The sequence below is a fragment of the Colletotrichum costaricense genome, assembly GCF_030867565.1.
Source record: "Colletotrichum costaricense strain IMI 309622 chromosome Unknown Scaffold_9.1, whole genome shotgun sequence".
Classification (NCBI taxonomy): Eukaryota; Fungi; Ascomycota; class Sordariomycetes; order Glomerellales; family Glomerellaceae; genus Colletotrichum; species Colletotrichum costaricense.
The window spans coordinates 381840-396783 of NW_026848238.1; the positions used below are offsets into that span (position 1 = coordinate 381840).

A 14944-nucleotide genomic window follows, 5' to 3' on the forward strand; every position below is an offset into this window, starting at 1 on the left:
TCGTTTTCATAATCCTCGTGACTTGCATCTCGTAGACGTGGCAATTTTTGCCAGGGATCTTTGAAGGTACTCAACATAGTCAATCGGTGTGGAAAGACATTTACAGATATCCATCAATACCAAGAGCCTGCATTCCCGTCTCTCACCCTCGAATCTCTCGCAAAACATAGTAACGCGTGTAACGAGGGCCTTGATACCTCTGTCCAAAGCATACCCGCATCAGAATCATGAGTTTATCGTCACAGCCTCGCTTTCGACACCAGTGTCCTTCATAACGCAACAAAGAGCGCCATCACTTGCTGTGACTTGATTCATGAAGCGCTCAGATACCAAAGGCCTTTGGACACGCGAAGGTAGTTTGATCAGAACACTCTGTAAGGGAGTCCATTAAGTAGGTACTACCGTCATGAGGCTAATATGCCACTGCTCAACCAAATGGCGAGGGCGATTATTCAATCTCATAGACACAAAACCTTGACATTACACGCGTGCTACCATGGGAAGTTCCCAAGTCATGAGGAGAAAACACCCAAACTAGCCAATTAAAGCACCAACCTTCCATATATTCGATACGCCTGAGGGATTCCCTGACTAATTTGTTACATCAACCACTCAACCACCTCGCAAACCGTTTGACCCAACCCCAACAGGCGCTGCTGTGGTGGTAGAAGGCACATTATTGGAGGTCCTATATGTAAGCTCTGCTGTCTACGGCAGACAAAGGACGGTCAGGTGACCAGAAGTAGTGGATGGGCGCCTTCTATCGAATGGTTTGGCGAAAGGAGAGTTAGAAGAAGAGGAAACCCGAGGGACGTATCCTCCGTGCCACGCCTTTAGGTGATGTCAGGGAGGCCATTGATGAAGCCCAAAAGATACAAAAGAAAAAGTCCTCCACGGGGAATCGAACCAAAAACTCAAGTGTCAGATGAATGGTCGAGGGGACTGAGATCCACACTCGGGTCTTCCCCCATGAACCCCTCGACCACCTCACCCGAATCACTCAAGTGACAGGATGACCATTGAGTAGTAACATATACCATCTTGGTTGCCCAAGGGGAGGTGAGAAGGTGAAAGGTCAGGTGACCGGGGACCGCGGGCGGTCAGCGTTCTCCCAAATGAATATGCCAGAAGGAGGGAAGGAGGCAGGTAAGATTAGGAAGCCCGCAAATATAAAAGGGAAAAAAAAAGAAGAGCTCCTCCATGAAGAATCGAACAAAAAGCTCAAGTGTCGTATCAGTAGCCAAGAGGACTGAGATCCACACTCGGGTCTTCCCCCAAGAACCCCTCGACCAACTGACCCGAATCACTTGAGTGATAGGAATGAAGAAGGAGGCACATAAGTACCTACTCTCTCGCCCTCAAAGATGCCCGGGTTGGATGAGGGGCACGCTGCTCTGGTCCGGGTAGGAGCGTCCAGTGACCCCTCTCTTTCCTATTCTGAGGTATTCTTTAGTAAGGTACTTGTTGGACTTAGTCGTGAAAGGACCGGCTACTAGGAGGAGTCCTACTTTCCCTCGCGCTGTCGTTGATCTATTGCTAAATTATACTGTTTCTTTACTCCCTACGGAGAGGCTGTATCTTGTTTCCCCATTCTCCTTGTCCCCTCGCCGTACCCTCGAGAAACCCGAGGTACCTACAGATCAGGATGTCCGGGTCATTGTGGTCTTCGCCCCCGTCACGAGGCGATATGTAAACAAACACAGATCATATGCAGACTTGATCAGGCCGCGGCGCGGATGGTAGGAGTGCGATCGCAGAAAACATCTTGTTTTCGTCAACCCAAGAAAATAATGCGAGAGAAAAAAGTTGTTGATAGTGCAACATGGTGCAACTATCCCTTCCGGGGGTCTATTCTATCAACATGCCACGACCTGGAGAAGACGATCGACCAATCCATCATGAATCACAGCAGGGCACTAGAATTTATAGACTCCTCCATCCAAGGAACTAGAGGTCCACCAAGTTTTTTTGCGTGACAAGGACATGCGGAAAAGATAATGGTTAGCCATGACAACCAGGGGAGGAATTGAAAACAATCGAGCCAAACATCAACAATCACTACAGAAGCAGGCAGACATCTCTTTCTAAGCGTCGCTAATTCGTGTGGACCACGTAAGCTGGGATCATCATCGTCCATGAAGTATATCAAACCACACATCACAAATCACAGATTCCACAGATTTCAACACCTAGTAATGACGATGGAAGACAAGCAAACAAACGTCACCAAGCAAGGGAGGCTCGACATCATCATGAAGGAACAGTAACGCCTGTTCATTGTTCGAATAACCTTTAGCTAGCGCCAGTCAAGAACCCGATCCCCAAAACTGTAACGAGCGACATGGCAGGCATTCTCATTCCCTCTTGGCTGATGGCAGCTCAGTTGCCACCCAGCCAAACCGCACCCAACCATTTAGGCAAAAGCCAGATATCACAATTCGTCCCCCATCATCAAAGTCGTAACGATTGAAAGTAGGTTAGTCATCCCAGAAAGAGTAATCAACCAAGAGAAGAAGTGAAAGTGAAATGATGGGAGCCCTGGATGTATCTGCCCTGAAGAGTTCGATATCGAAGAACCCCATAGAGACGTATGCAAGCAACATCCAGAGTCGCCCAGGGTAGTTTGATGTCAAGTATTTCCAAAAAGAAGAAAAGGAGCGATCCGGTGAATGAGTGCCTTTGGATACAACCCCTGCATAGGGGACCGTGTCCTTGAGGGCAAGGAAATATGTGGTCGTGATGGAACCGTCTAAATTCTCGTGCGCGAGTCCGAATGCTTCTTAACCGCAAATGGCTGCCGCTACGAACCCCGTGATGTATGGTAGTCTAGCAGCCACGTGCTTGTTGATGCGATGCTGAGAGGTATAAAATGAGGTGAAATAAACTGCTCCGGACGCCATGTATGCAAAGAAATGCCCTCCGGTGGGTATATGGGTATGATGCGCCTGGGAGAGTCCCAATGTTCTCCCAAAAGACCTACTTCGACATAGAATTGAGGCGCTTAGGCCGTTTCTCCAACGCAGAACAGCTCAATCTCGCCTACCCCTCCCGGCGCAGTGGCGCGGGCTCCCTCGCGCCATTCGATAAAGGCGATCTGAATGTCATCGTCACTGGCAATAGTGACAAAGTCGCCATCCTCGTCCTGGTATCGGAGCTTAAGCATGCCCTTGCTGATACTGCTGTTGGTGAACCGCGCAAGTTTGGCGTCGATGCGGTCAATTAAAGACTGGTATGTGATGTTGAATGCAACAACCAGTGTGACGTAGTTGCCGCTGTCGACAAAGTTCACCTTGACCTTCAACTGCGTGGGAATCGGTAGGTCGGGGCTGGCAAGCGGGTTTGACTGAGATCCGCTGATCCCGCCAGTGCCAAGGGGAGGAGACAACATGGCATTCATAGACGCAGCCGCATCAATGCTGAGCTGCCGGTCATGGACAGAGTTTGGCGTTCCCTGGCGGGGATAGATTGGCTGAGCGGGGAACTGGGACATGGTGCCACCGTAACTTCCAGATTGCTGGTGGCCGTACTGGCGTTCTCGCTGAGCGCCCGGGCTCTGCGTGTTTGATCTGATGGGAACGTCATTTACCCTGGGCGAGCCGGTCTGCGACCGCGGGATATTCTGGTCGTGGGCTGGGTGTAGATGCGCCGGGATGCCAGGCACCGCCGGAACAGGAGTGCCCCCTTGAGTGCGACGAATGTTCCCGGGGGCGTTGATATCAGGAGTGCTGTACGATCTGCTGCGCTGCTGCTGTGCTGCAGTCTGACTGTTGGAAGCCATTGCCGGCAAAGACGGTCCGCGAGGATTCCTGTGCTGCGAAGAACCATCTCTCGAAGGAGCTCGAGGCATTGCGGGGGCCGTGTATCTCTGATTGGGATCTTCCCACCCAGGCTGAGGGGTCAGCGACTTGGGGAATTGATATGCTGGATTAGGGAACATATTGCTGGCGGTGCTCGTGCGCGAGGAAACAGGCGAATCGGCTACGGGTGAAAAGTAAGAGTCGCCGCCGCGGGCACCAGGTGAAGAGGCACCCGGAGCAGGCACCTGGGTCGAAAGACTGAGAGGCGCCGGTGGTTGCGGCAGAGGGAATCTAGGAGGCGGAGCCCTCACCATACCGGCAAGGCTCTCATTAGTTGCGGCGCGTTGCCGCAGGCTTGTGCTCGATGCGTTGCGAGGCAACATGCTGCCTCCTGTAGACTGAGTCGGCATGGGAAACTGGGCAGGGGCAGAGGCTGGTGGCCACAGTTCCTCGTCATCGTCATCGTCTTGCTGGTTAAGATACGGGTTCTCGAGCTTGCCAGCGTTTTCTCGTGTCCAGGCAAAGTCGGGTGCCGCCGAGTCGGGACTCGTAGCAGATTTGTTGGGCGTGTTCTCCTTACGTTGCGCCTCAAGGGCGACTGCCCATTTCTTCATCTGCTCCTCATTGGTGTACTTGATCATGAAGTTCTCCACGCCAGGATCGCCTTTCCACCAGATTTGGACAATGTAGGATCCTGTGGATTGGTTAGCAATCGAGGGTTAGGACTAGGGTTACTTCCTTTCCATACCAGGCTTTGCGAGGGAGACGATGTCAGTAACGTTCGTCATGAAGATCCTGCCCTTCAACTGAAGTCTCGCATTCTTGTTCCTGATCTTGGGCCCTGTAGACCTAGTCTTATCCTTCTTGTCCCTGCTCTTGTTCGCCGAGATTTCCTTGCAGCAAAGTAGTATGCATTCGAAGAGATAAATCTCGTACTACGAAAATCAGTGTTTGGTCCTGGTTGGGGATGGCAAATTTGTAGAGCAAAACTTACGTCCTTTTCTTGCTCGCTCTTCCCTGTGACGACAGTGTAAACACCATGCATCAGCAGCCTGCCGAACTGCTCCACGCGATGATTCTTCCAGTCGTCGACGCGGTTTCGCAAGTCGTCCAGAGCCTCGTCCAACAGATCTCGGTTGACTTCTTCGTTGGCCTTTGACAAAACTCGTTCTGCGGACTCGATACCGCCTGCCAGATCGGCCTTAATATCCTCGTCCTCGCTCTTTTTCATCAAGTCCTTCAACAACAGAGGGTACTTGACGAGACGCTGCATGGGCTTGAGGAGGAAGCCATCCAAAGTGTTGAAGTCTGCGGCCACGGGATGCCCGCTCGCTTTGATCTGGTCAAAGACTTGATTGGCGACTTGGGCTGCTTTGCGCTGATTGGCGATGAAGGGACGGTAGATGTCGAATGCATCTTCGTATGTGACAAATGGAGCACCCCAATGCTGTACAGTCTTGGGCATGGAGTTTGTCGTCTCGACACGGATCAGGAAACGGCGTTGGAAATCCAGGATAGCGTTGATGTTGAGGAAAATCTGATGAATGGTGTCGCCAGTGATTATTCCCTTAGTCTCCAAGCTACTTTTCAGGTCGTAGAGGTTCTCCAAATCTTGGACGTATTTTCGCTCCGTGTCTACCAGTTCCTTCACGATATGATCCCGGTAGCTCAGCTTGGAGCCTGGTTCCATAGGAAGATCATCTTCGGGATAAGGCTGGAGTTGCAACAAGAGACCCCGTTGCTCAGCGATATCGAGAACGTAGTTGACGACTTGAGTTGTCTAGGACGAGGTCAGATTTGGTCATTTTCAATTTACATGATTGATGGTGATCTTGAATCAGAGGTCACCGTGGAGGAGAGACAGTAGTCGTGTCGCATACCTTGACAAAACCAGTCGTGTCATTTCCTAGTACGTCGCTGATGACGAAGCATTCCGCCGAGGGTATACCCAAATCCTTTAGACACGCCTGAATGAATTTGAAGAGGGCAATTTTTGCCTTTTTGCTGTCGCTGGCACTGGCGTTTGCGCCTTCGATCTCGAGGGGCTTCTCTGGTTGCAGGGCGTTGTAAATGTCGAGTAGCGGATAACCGGTGCGGAACAGGGCCCACAGTGATTCGACAGGGTCGTTGGGGTCGAGCTCTTGCAGATAGGGGTCGAAGCCAGGTACCTGTGATAATCGCTGCTTCAACGACATGCAAATCTGGTAAAGGGACCGCGAGGCATCGGCCTTTTGGTTGATGATGTTGGCCGTAGCCTGAACGGGACCTCCATTTTGCGGGGGCGTCACCGTGGATGCGCTGTTGAAGGAGGCGAAAGAGCCAGAGGATGTGTACGCTGTCGAGCCGGAAAGCTGGCTGGCGCGGGGCGCATTACTCATGGTATTGGGTAGGCCGCCGATTCCGTTGGATTGCTGGAATACAGGAGCCGTGTTTGTTCTTAGGAGAGGAGCATGAGCCATGACGTCCTAACCCATCCGGTGAATGGAGGGGAGAGGATAGAAGGACACGACGGTCGACTACAACGACGACGGCAACGAAGAGGATCGGGGATCGTGCGAGGACCGAGGGGCGAGGCGGTGGAGGATCGATGAAGCGGTTCGTGGTCCTATGTCGAAGACAGGGTCACGTCATTCGGCACCGGGGTTCTCGAGAGTCGGTCTGGTCGAGTGGACTCGGGTTCAGGATATCGGTGCTTGGGCGGAGCAGCGACAATGTAGCGGTGGGCGTCGGGGAAGGTTCTCGTGGGCGATGGGCGTCGTCGGGAGAAGGGTAGGTTTGTTCTTGGAGGGCGAAAATGAGAACAAGGGGTTTGAGCGATGGGCGTTCGGACTCTAGTATTTCCCCCCCTTGTGGTAATCGAATAGGGCCCCCTCTATATGTTTTACCGGACTTGGAACAGGCGGATAACGAGGAGGAATAGGGACGTCTTCGTGTACGGGGTTTGCGTGTGCGTATGCGAGAGAGAGAGATAGAAGGCAGTATGTGTGTGTGAGACAGAAGTGCCGGCGCCGAGAGTCGGTGGAGGAGGGAGGTTGGGCTGGTTGGGCGGGTCTGTTTTTCGAGTCGACGAGTCGAAGTTGCGGAGCGGTGCGGAGCGATGCGGGCTATCGGGGCGAAACAAGTTGCCTTTTTGACCCCTGTCCGGTCCTTGATCCTCCTATTAGGTGTCACTAGTGGTGGGCGATAGCGTGTATCTCGAACAAGCCTTCGTGGGCCAAGAGGTTTTGCGAAATGGATATCGTTTGGGAGTGTCGGTTGAGGAGTGCTAGGTTGCCGACAGAGAATTGCAAGTCGAGGTTGGAGTTGTCGCTGGATTTGGGGACGCTGTTGCAGGACGCAGGCTGATGCAGTTGGCGTGCATGAGGGTGTGTCTTGATTCAACCTGGAGGGGGGCTGGGTTAGGTACTAGGTAGTGAACGGCAGCATGGGGGAACGTAAAGCAAAGGTTTAGGGGGTAAGGCGAGAGGCACAGGCACAGGCAAGCCGCAAAGGCAAAGACAGAGGGGGGGGGAGACTATCCGTACCCTTAGGATCTGAGGATACAGAGTGTGGAAGCGCCTGAGTCTCTGTGGTTGCTTCAACTTGCTTGGGTGCTTGGGAAAGATCCAGGTCAGGCCAGCCAGGTCGGGTTTCCAGTCCCCAGTTCCTAGCTCCAGTTGCTGTTGCGGTCCAATGTGGTACAGTGTCTCGTCGCCCGTGCTCTGCTGATTGCCTGGGCCCCTAGAGTAAGGTATTGGCAGCAGGAGCAAGGGGGTGATGGGTACTAATGGTGGGATAGTGGTGGTGGTGGGCGGATGTTGTGTGAGTGGGAACGGGTTGGTTGGGCTGAGAGGTCTGAGGATGACAGATTCGGAACCACGTCCTTTGAGTCTTTGAGCCTACCGCGGTGAAGGAAAGGCAGAGAGACGCCCAGCGAAAAGAGAGAGAGAGAAAGAGGCACAAGTGGGAGCGGAGGTACAACTGCGCGGTACTGTGGTGGAGAGGCGGCCTCAGGTTGGCCGCATTGATCTGATGGAGGTTTTGGGCGTTTCAAATTAGCGGGTGATTGCGCTAGTCTAGATTGGGCTTGGTCTCCCGTCGCAGTGGACAGATTCACGTCTCCCATTGATTGAACCTGCCCTCGTGGTGCGCGCCCGGTACGTATTACGATCCCTTCAGCCTTCAGCCTTCAGGCGCGAGAGTACGTTCATACGTATTGCAGGGCAAGCCTCGACGGGGAAGGAAGGAACAATTGATTAGGATGGGAATGGGGACATCTTGGGTGCGTCACTGGCCAAGAAGACCTCTATCAGGAATCAGCATCTGTGCTCTCAACAACTCTGCAGCATCACAGAGGAATATCGAGATCCCCACCACGGACAGAGCGACCGTCCACGCCGTAGATCCTTGGAGACAAGGAGTGGACAAGTCTTGGGGCATACAAGAAGGAGGGCACTCGGACTGACAAAGAGGAGGGGGTTTATTGAGCACGAGGCAGAGGAACACAAGACCTGGACACATCCGTAAATCTACTTGGCCGGCACTGCATTGTTCGAGAAGGTTGATGGAACAAAGATAGGGGAAACTTGTAATGGAGGGTACGGATAGACCGGGGGCAGACTCTAGCACATGCAGACTCAATGATACACATTTTCCTGAAAACTCACTATCCAAACTATACGGATTGAGGAGGATTGTTGACTAACTACTGTCTTGAGCAGATCCTCCATTCTGCCCGTCCCGTGTCCCGCATCCTGCGTCTTGTTTTCCGACGGCTGTCATTGTTATGCCCTGGATGACGAGCATGGAGGAAACGGGCCTTTCCTGGGGACGGGCAAGTACACCATCCACTAACAAGCATCGTATCAACGATACAAGGTACTCCGCAGTCTATACCGTACAGAAGTCGTAATCCAACGCTGTCTTGAGCCGATTGCAGACATCTTTAAGCCAACAAATCACAACCATCAAGCTGTATCTGAATTTACACAGTATTCATATGCTCGAGCGCCTTCAAGCCGGTGTCGGGTTGATTGCCATGCCCCCATTGCGTCTGCAAGGTACTCGTTGCACGACATGCCTGCCGGGCCCTTTGTCCCCCCGCTGTAGAAATCGATCATCCATGGTTGCTCTGCACAATGAGCCGACTGCCCACTTGATGGTCCAAACCCCTCAGGCCACTTGCGCCCCAACATGATTCGTATTGCTCAGTCAAGTTCAGCCGGAGACATGGAGATGGCAATATCATACGGTGAGCTGTTCGGCAAGTTAGGTAATCAGTCAAGATGGACTGCAGAGCACCTTGATATCTTTCAGAAAAGAAAATAAAACAAGCTGGAGAGGTAGGTACCTTACGGATACATTAAGGGAATCTGGAAACAACTTCAGCGTAAGGTACCTTAGGTACTAAGGTAAGGTGAGGAAGGTACGGAGCACATTGGGACCTGAGAAGGTACAGATAAGCCATCTCGGCTTAGCTAACGCACCGGCCTGTGCTCCGATAAGACACTTGGGGAGTCTCGGGAAGGCACCAAGAAAGAAGGGTTCCTTCCTGCGCTCTCAAAGCCAAAATCTCCATGACCCCCTCCTGCCCTCTGAGCAGAGACATCCTGACCAACCCTTTTACATCCTCCGCAGTCCGTACTTGATGCCGCATATTCCCTATCTTGGGGGTTGCATTCGACAAACTGACCTCGATGCGCATCGCCATCTCGGCCAAGACCCGAACAAGACCTGACCGGCCTGCATCAATCGACAACTGCCGCTGCAGTCGCAATCAGTCCATCGCGGTTGGTCTCCTCCCAACATTGAAACTAACGGTGCGCCAGGCGCCTTCAAGCACAGCCATCCGGTCGTGTCTGCACTCTTCGGGCCTTCCCCCCTTCGCCCGCCGTATATCCTGCTGCACATATCGCAAGGCGTCTTCTCTTAGCAAACTTTGACCACATCTTGCGCTGCCGGCTGCTAGGAGAGATACAAACATATGCCCCCCTCGCTCTCCAGACACCACTGTGCTATGCTGCCCGTCAGCAATTCAAGCCGCCCGACCGACAGACTCACCCACTCACATACGCAGACGAGATCGGTGGATGGGTTCTCAGACAACCGCATGAGCGTCTCCCATCCGTCTGTTGTTTCGATGCTCCAATGCACGGAACTACCCTGCTCTCACGCCGCAGACAGGACATGCGCCGTGCAGCCTCGCACTGCCATCCCGGTCTCTTCTGACTCTGCTGTCGAGTCTCTTCAGGGTCTCTTGCGCCCACACACCGCTATCAAGGACGACGCTCACCCTGCAACTGTCGCTGTCAGTCTGTCCGGGCACACGGCTACCGACCGCCCGTTGAAGGGCATAGGTACCGTCATGTCTAGCTCCATGGCCACAAAACCTAATTCCCTGCGAACTAAGTCCTGGCTGGATATCCAATCCACAGCCGCGGATCAAGTCCCGGTAAGCCACCCTCCATGGGCTGACCAAAACACGTCAAAGACGTTGAAACACAATCTTCATGCACCTGGTAGGCTGTCCCACAAGGTCTAGGAAACAATGGGAGCCTCACATGACAAATTTATTTTGGGATTTTCTGGACCACTCAACCAACGCCTAACATGGGATGGCCGACATGGGTCACGACGGCTAGCCTCCAGAAAGGCGAGCGGAATCCACTCCGAACGAAGGACGTCCCGAGCAAATGTTCTCACCCTTCAGGATGCGCTGCAATGTGCTTCAGATTACCTATTGTGCCTGTGCTGGATTGTGGGATGGGCTGTCGATGCCAAACATGGCGCTCGTCCTTGTTTCTTCCCGTGTACATATCCTGCAAAAGAGAATTACCTATGCAAGTCCAGTATCGCAGCTGGCCACCTCAGCCCCAGGCTTGGAGGCTTCAACGGTGCGTCTCACTCTCGGCCTGGGCGGTCCGGGCTGGGGCGGTGGTGCGAGCTGCTCGGAGCGAGAGGCGTTTTCGGTGGCTTGATGATGAGTACCGGCCCCGTCTCAAGGCGGCATGGTTGAGACTCGGCGGCCGCTGGATAGTTCAAGACCGATGCGATGCGCCTGAGCTGCACAGTTTATGCCATTCGCAGTTTAGCAGACGCCGTCAAAGAGCATGGGGATCAGCCGCGGCACCCGGTCTTTCTTTGCCCGTTGTTTGTTTTCCTCCAGAAAATTGTTTGAGGACGAGACATCACAAAGACAGGTGGGAGTCTATGATAGCATGAGGTTTTCACCAATGGTATTTTGCAGAGGATGCCAAGATGTCACCATTGGGCTGAGGCTCACAGAGGACGGACAAACTGGGGATAGTCTATCGGGACAAATCTCTCGTGCATGCACCCACGCAAACCACGGCATCTCTCGCGGCCCATCCCTTAACTGGTAGGACTAGACCTCACGGATACGAATAGGGACCGTAGGACTCGTGGTGGATCCACGCAAGAGCCGAAGTACCCCGGAAAATCACTTTAGGCCGATTGTTCACGGAGTGGACTGACGAAGCTCGGGGATTATTTCGCCTCATTCTGATTGTCCATTGTCACAAACAGGCGTTCCATTCTGAGAGCACTCATCCAGAGCCTGTGCTTTTACGGACACAGCTTGTCTTGACTCATCGCAGTTCGGGAAACAATCTGATTATTGAGCGTCGCCTCGTGATCTTGTGCGCGACTCGATGCGCCCGGCAATGACACGCCTGCACTCACACGAGCAGCCTCTAATAGAGAAAGAACGTCATGCCCCCTTCGGAGGCAAGCATTCAGAGAGGGGAGTCCCGGGCTGACGTGCAGAAGAGGCGAACACCCAAGAAACTCACCCGGAGGTTTTCTGGAGAATGGCAAGGTCAGCTCCGAACAGCGCGCGCACAAGAAAAGTTTCGTGCGACATGACTGCGGGCGGATGGGAAAGTCATTGAAGCCAAGCCGGCTTCCTCATTGGAGTTTTCTGTCATGTGCGACGTCGTTCCCGCCGCCTCTGTTCGTGCTCGACCTGCATCTGTCAGGAGAGTCCCTTAGAGATCACGATGAGGGATCCCTCGTGTTTGTCCTAGTGAGCCTCCTGAACTTCTTGCCGCGCTTTCAGTACCTGAGAGGTAGGCGCAGTCATGCGGGTACCCGGACCGGGCGTTGTCACTTTTCGGAGGCTCACCGGGGAGGGCAGAAGCACCTGGTGTCGGCTCATGGCTGAAGCCGGATGAATCGGCAGAGCGATCATGTCCACCTACTTTCATGGTAGGGCCGAGAATTGACCATTTCAAATCACGAATGAGAGAAGAGAAGGGGGAAACTATTGATCAGGGCGGGACTTTCGCCGCCGCCGATCTGCACCGTACACGTGTCAGTGACAGGTACGTCTGACTTATCATTCGGCTTTCCGTTTTTTTCGGCTCTCTCGACAGCAGCTCGTAGGCGCAAGGGAAACCATGAAGGTAGGTGGCGAGAAAATGTCTATATAATTTGCCTCACCTAATATTTTTCTTTTCTTTTGCTTAAGCGGTGAATGACGAGACAGTCAACAGTAAGTACAACCGGCCTTGGCTAAGTGGAATGGGCCAGTATCAAAAAAGCGTCCTATGGCACCGGCCAGTGATGAAAGCCAAGATGCATGAGAAACAACTTGGAAGGTAACATACAGGAACCTAAGAGCTAGAGCTGAGTCTGGACACATAATTAGCATTTCATGTTGCGATGAACCATACTAGTCTCGGCAGCCCGATGGGAGTGGTAAAAGAGGGAACATGGGCTTTGCTGTCCGATGGACAAGTCGGCGCCGGAGGGGAGGGGAATCGTGAATGTTATTTATGTGTAGGTGTAGGTAGGTAGTCAAACAAGACAGAAGGGGATTCACTGAGAAAAAGAATAAACTTTCTTGGCCGATTGAGTTGTGAGCTTAAATTGGGGAGGTGTATCTGCGGGTATGAGGTATATGTGAGGGAACGCTACGGCTCATGATATGGATGGGTATTATGGTGATTATGTTTCAAGTAAGCTGAGGGGGGATGAGATCAAGGTCATTTCTAACCTGGGATCTCTGGGTAGTTGTAAGATCTAGATATGTGTCTCATGTACTATGCGAGTATCTGAGATCACGAACTCTCCAAAAGACAAGATCTTACCCTGCGCTCGTGGGGATATACAAAATGCAAGACAAGTCGTCGGCCGGCAGCGGGTGTGTCTAAATCTGGATAGGCACATATGTGTCATACCACACTCTTGCCCAACCGTAGTTAGTAAACCTAGGATTCCTCATAAGCTTGAGGTGAGGTCTTTTTTCACTTTTGAATCTTGCTTTCTGCTGGCACGTTCTGAATTCAACTCCACTCAAAGCCCCTCCCGCATTTTTGCCACCCGTTGCTGCTCATTTGCGGGTCTTTTGCGAAGCCTAGGTATTGTATGTATGTATTTCGTGCAGTGAAGCGGCAGGCACAAGCGGGAGGGGGAAAGTTGTAATTTGAGGAGTATGGCAACTTGAAAGTAGATGGGAGTGAGAGGGCTGGATGATGCTTCATTATCTTTTGCTTCCTTTCACATTCTTCCCGGAAGCCGTTCTGCTTCCAGGAGGCGTTTGGGAGAATCTGCTGTCTGAGAACGCGGCGGGTTTGGCGTATGGTCTGACCCTATGCCTTGCCCGCACCATGTAAAGTGATTGCTGGAAAGCTTTATAGGAGTAACGCGGAGTGAGTGAGTGGAATGCGGGCGGTGGACGGACGTGGCGGCAGACTCCCGCGGCCGGTGGTCGCTCCGCATTGCTTGGGCGGCCCCCTTGTTCTTGCGGCTTATTTTTTGCCTGCCGGTCCTTGCCTACTTTGTCTGTTGCATGTCCACACCTCTTGTCACTGACTTGGTCTGGGATCCGCACTCAGTATGGATATCAGAGGGGGTCGATGGGGGGATGAGGATGAGAGGTTGGAGATGGGCACCGTGAGACGATGCCGAGGGGATAAGGGGATGCGATGCGATGATGATATTGGTCAATTGCTCTGATCAACAGACATGGAGACTGAGGAGAGTATGTAAATAGCAATAGAAGTGTGAGGAGCAATGTCTTCAGACAAGAGAACAAGGATAAGTGATAATCGCCGGACCCGTCTGTTATTGCTCCATCATCCCCATCCCATCCCGCCACCTCCGCCCTCTCTCAGTCTGTCAAAAACTGGTTTGCATGAGGTATCCGTGGATCCGTATGCATAGTACCGTAGTTGCTCAGCGGTCAACTTGTTGTGATGCTGTGGTGCTGTGTTCATGTGTTTCCATGTTCCATGGTTCCCTCGGTTCCCCTCTCCTATCCCAATCACCAATTTTCCAGGTTGAGGTGATTCCCAGGGACCAAAAAACAGGCTTTCCAGGCTGCAAAGCAATCCCCGCCCAGTGCCCACTTGGCTTCCCTAAGGTTCCCGTCTTCTTACCGCCCGCCGCCGCCGCCGCCTCTCGCCCTTCCGCACTCCGCTGCCTTGCCTTGCCTTCCATTGCCTTGTGTTCACCTTGCTCACCTGAACTGTCACCTAATTATCCGGCAGGTCTGGATCGCTTACCTGCATCCGTAATTATTGCCCTGCCTGCTTACCTCACGGCGACATCCAGGCATCTTCAACCAACAACGGCCAAGCGCTCCCGCTGCATTTCCACCCGCCCTGCCGCCCCCGGTCAGCCCAGCATCCAAACATCCAAACATTCAACCCGCCGTTCAACATCATCCAACCAACCCTTCCTTTCCCCAATCCAACTCTCCATCTCAATCCCAAAATCTCAATCCAACCATTTTCCCACCCCATACCCTGTCCCATCTCCTCTTCTCTTTGCCTGTTCTGCTGTTGCATCGACACTCGCAGCTTTCAAGCCGCACCCATTCCTTGCTTTATTTTCTGGATGCGACACAACTAAGACAACAGTCTACACTACCATTGCATCACCACCAATACGTAACCACGCCCATCAAAGGAACCCTAGCCGCCTTGCATCACGTCGCCCACAGACTTCCCTGGATATCAGTCCGCCCATAGTCTCACTTGCCTCTCTCTCCCGCTGCATACTCTCGGCCAGGAAGACGACGACGACCACCACCACCACCGCAAAGCATTCCAGAGAAGCCAATCGACCGTAGTCCACCCCGCGACCGAGCACGAACCCCTTCTGCCCCTCGCACGCATGGCCCGCGACTGCGCATACCTTGCCAT

General features: G+C 53.0%; 4 protein-coding genes across 4 annotated transcripts; 2 read left to right on the top strand and 2 right to left on the bottom strand.

Moving 5' to 3' along the window:
• Positions 1-3001: 3001 nt before the first annotated feature.
• CCOS01_08947 (CDC24 Calponin) lies at positions 3002-7902 on the bottom strand (the record flags this gene model as incomplete). Its single annotated transcript, XM_060457107.1, has 8 exons — positions 3002-4491; positions 4546-4732; positions 4792-5577; positions 5678-6262; positions 6318-6402; positions 6683-6954; positions 7322-7560; positions 7680-7902. 8 exons carry the CDS (start codon positions 7900-7902, stop codon positions 3002-3004), a joined length of 3867 nt encoding a protein of 1288 aa, XP_060311807.1.
• A 161-nt stretch (positions 7903-8063) lies between these two features.
• CCOS01_08948 (uncharacterized protein) lies at positions 8064-8396 on the bottom strand (the record flags this gene model as incomplete). Its single annotated transcript, XM_060457108.1, has 1 exon — positions 8064-8396. A coding segment is annotated over one exon (333 nt), but the record flags the coding sequence as incomplete, so codon positions are not given.
• Positions 8397-9472: 1076 nt separating this feature from the next.
• Positions 9473-10753, top strand: CCOS01_08949 (uncharacterized protein; the record flags this gene model as incomplete). The annotated part of the gene is made up of 4 exons (XM_060457109.1): positions 9473-9696; positions 9780-10132; positions 10211-10227; positions 10418-10753. 4 exons carry the CDS (start codon positions 9473-9475, stop codon positions 10751-10753), a joined length of 930 nt encoding a protein of 309 aa, XP_060311809.1.
• Positions 10754-14022: 3269 nt separating this feature from the next.
• On the top strand, positions 14023-14871 carry CCOS01_08950 (uncharacterized protein; the record flags this gene model as incomplete). The annotated part of the gene is made up of 1 exon (XM_060457110.1): positions 14023-14871. The coding sequence occupies one exon, from the start codon at positions 14023-14025 to the stop codon at positions 14869-14871; it is 849 nt and encodes a 282-aa protein (XP_060311810.1).
• Positions 14872-14944: the final 73 nt, after the last annotated feature.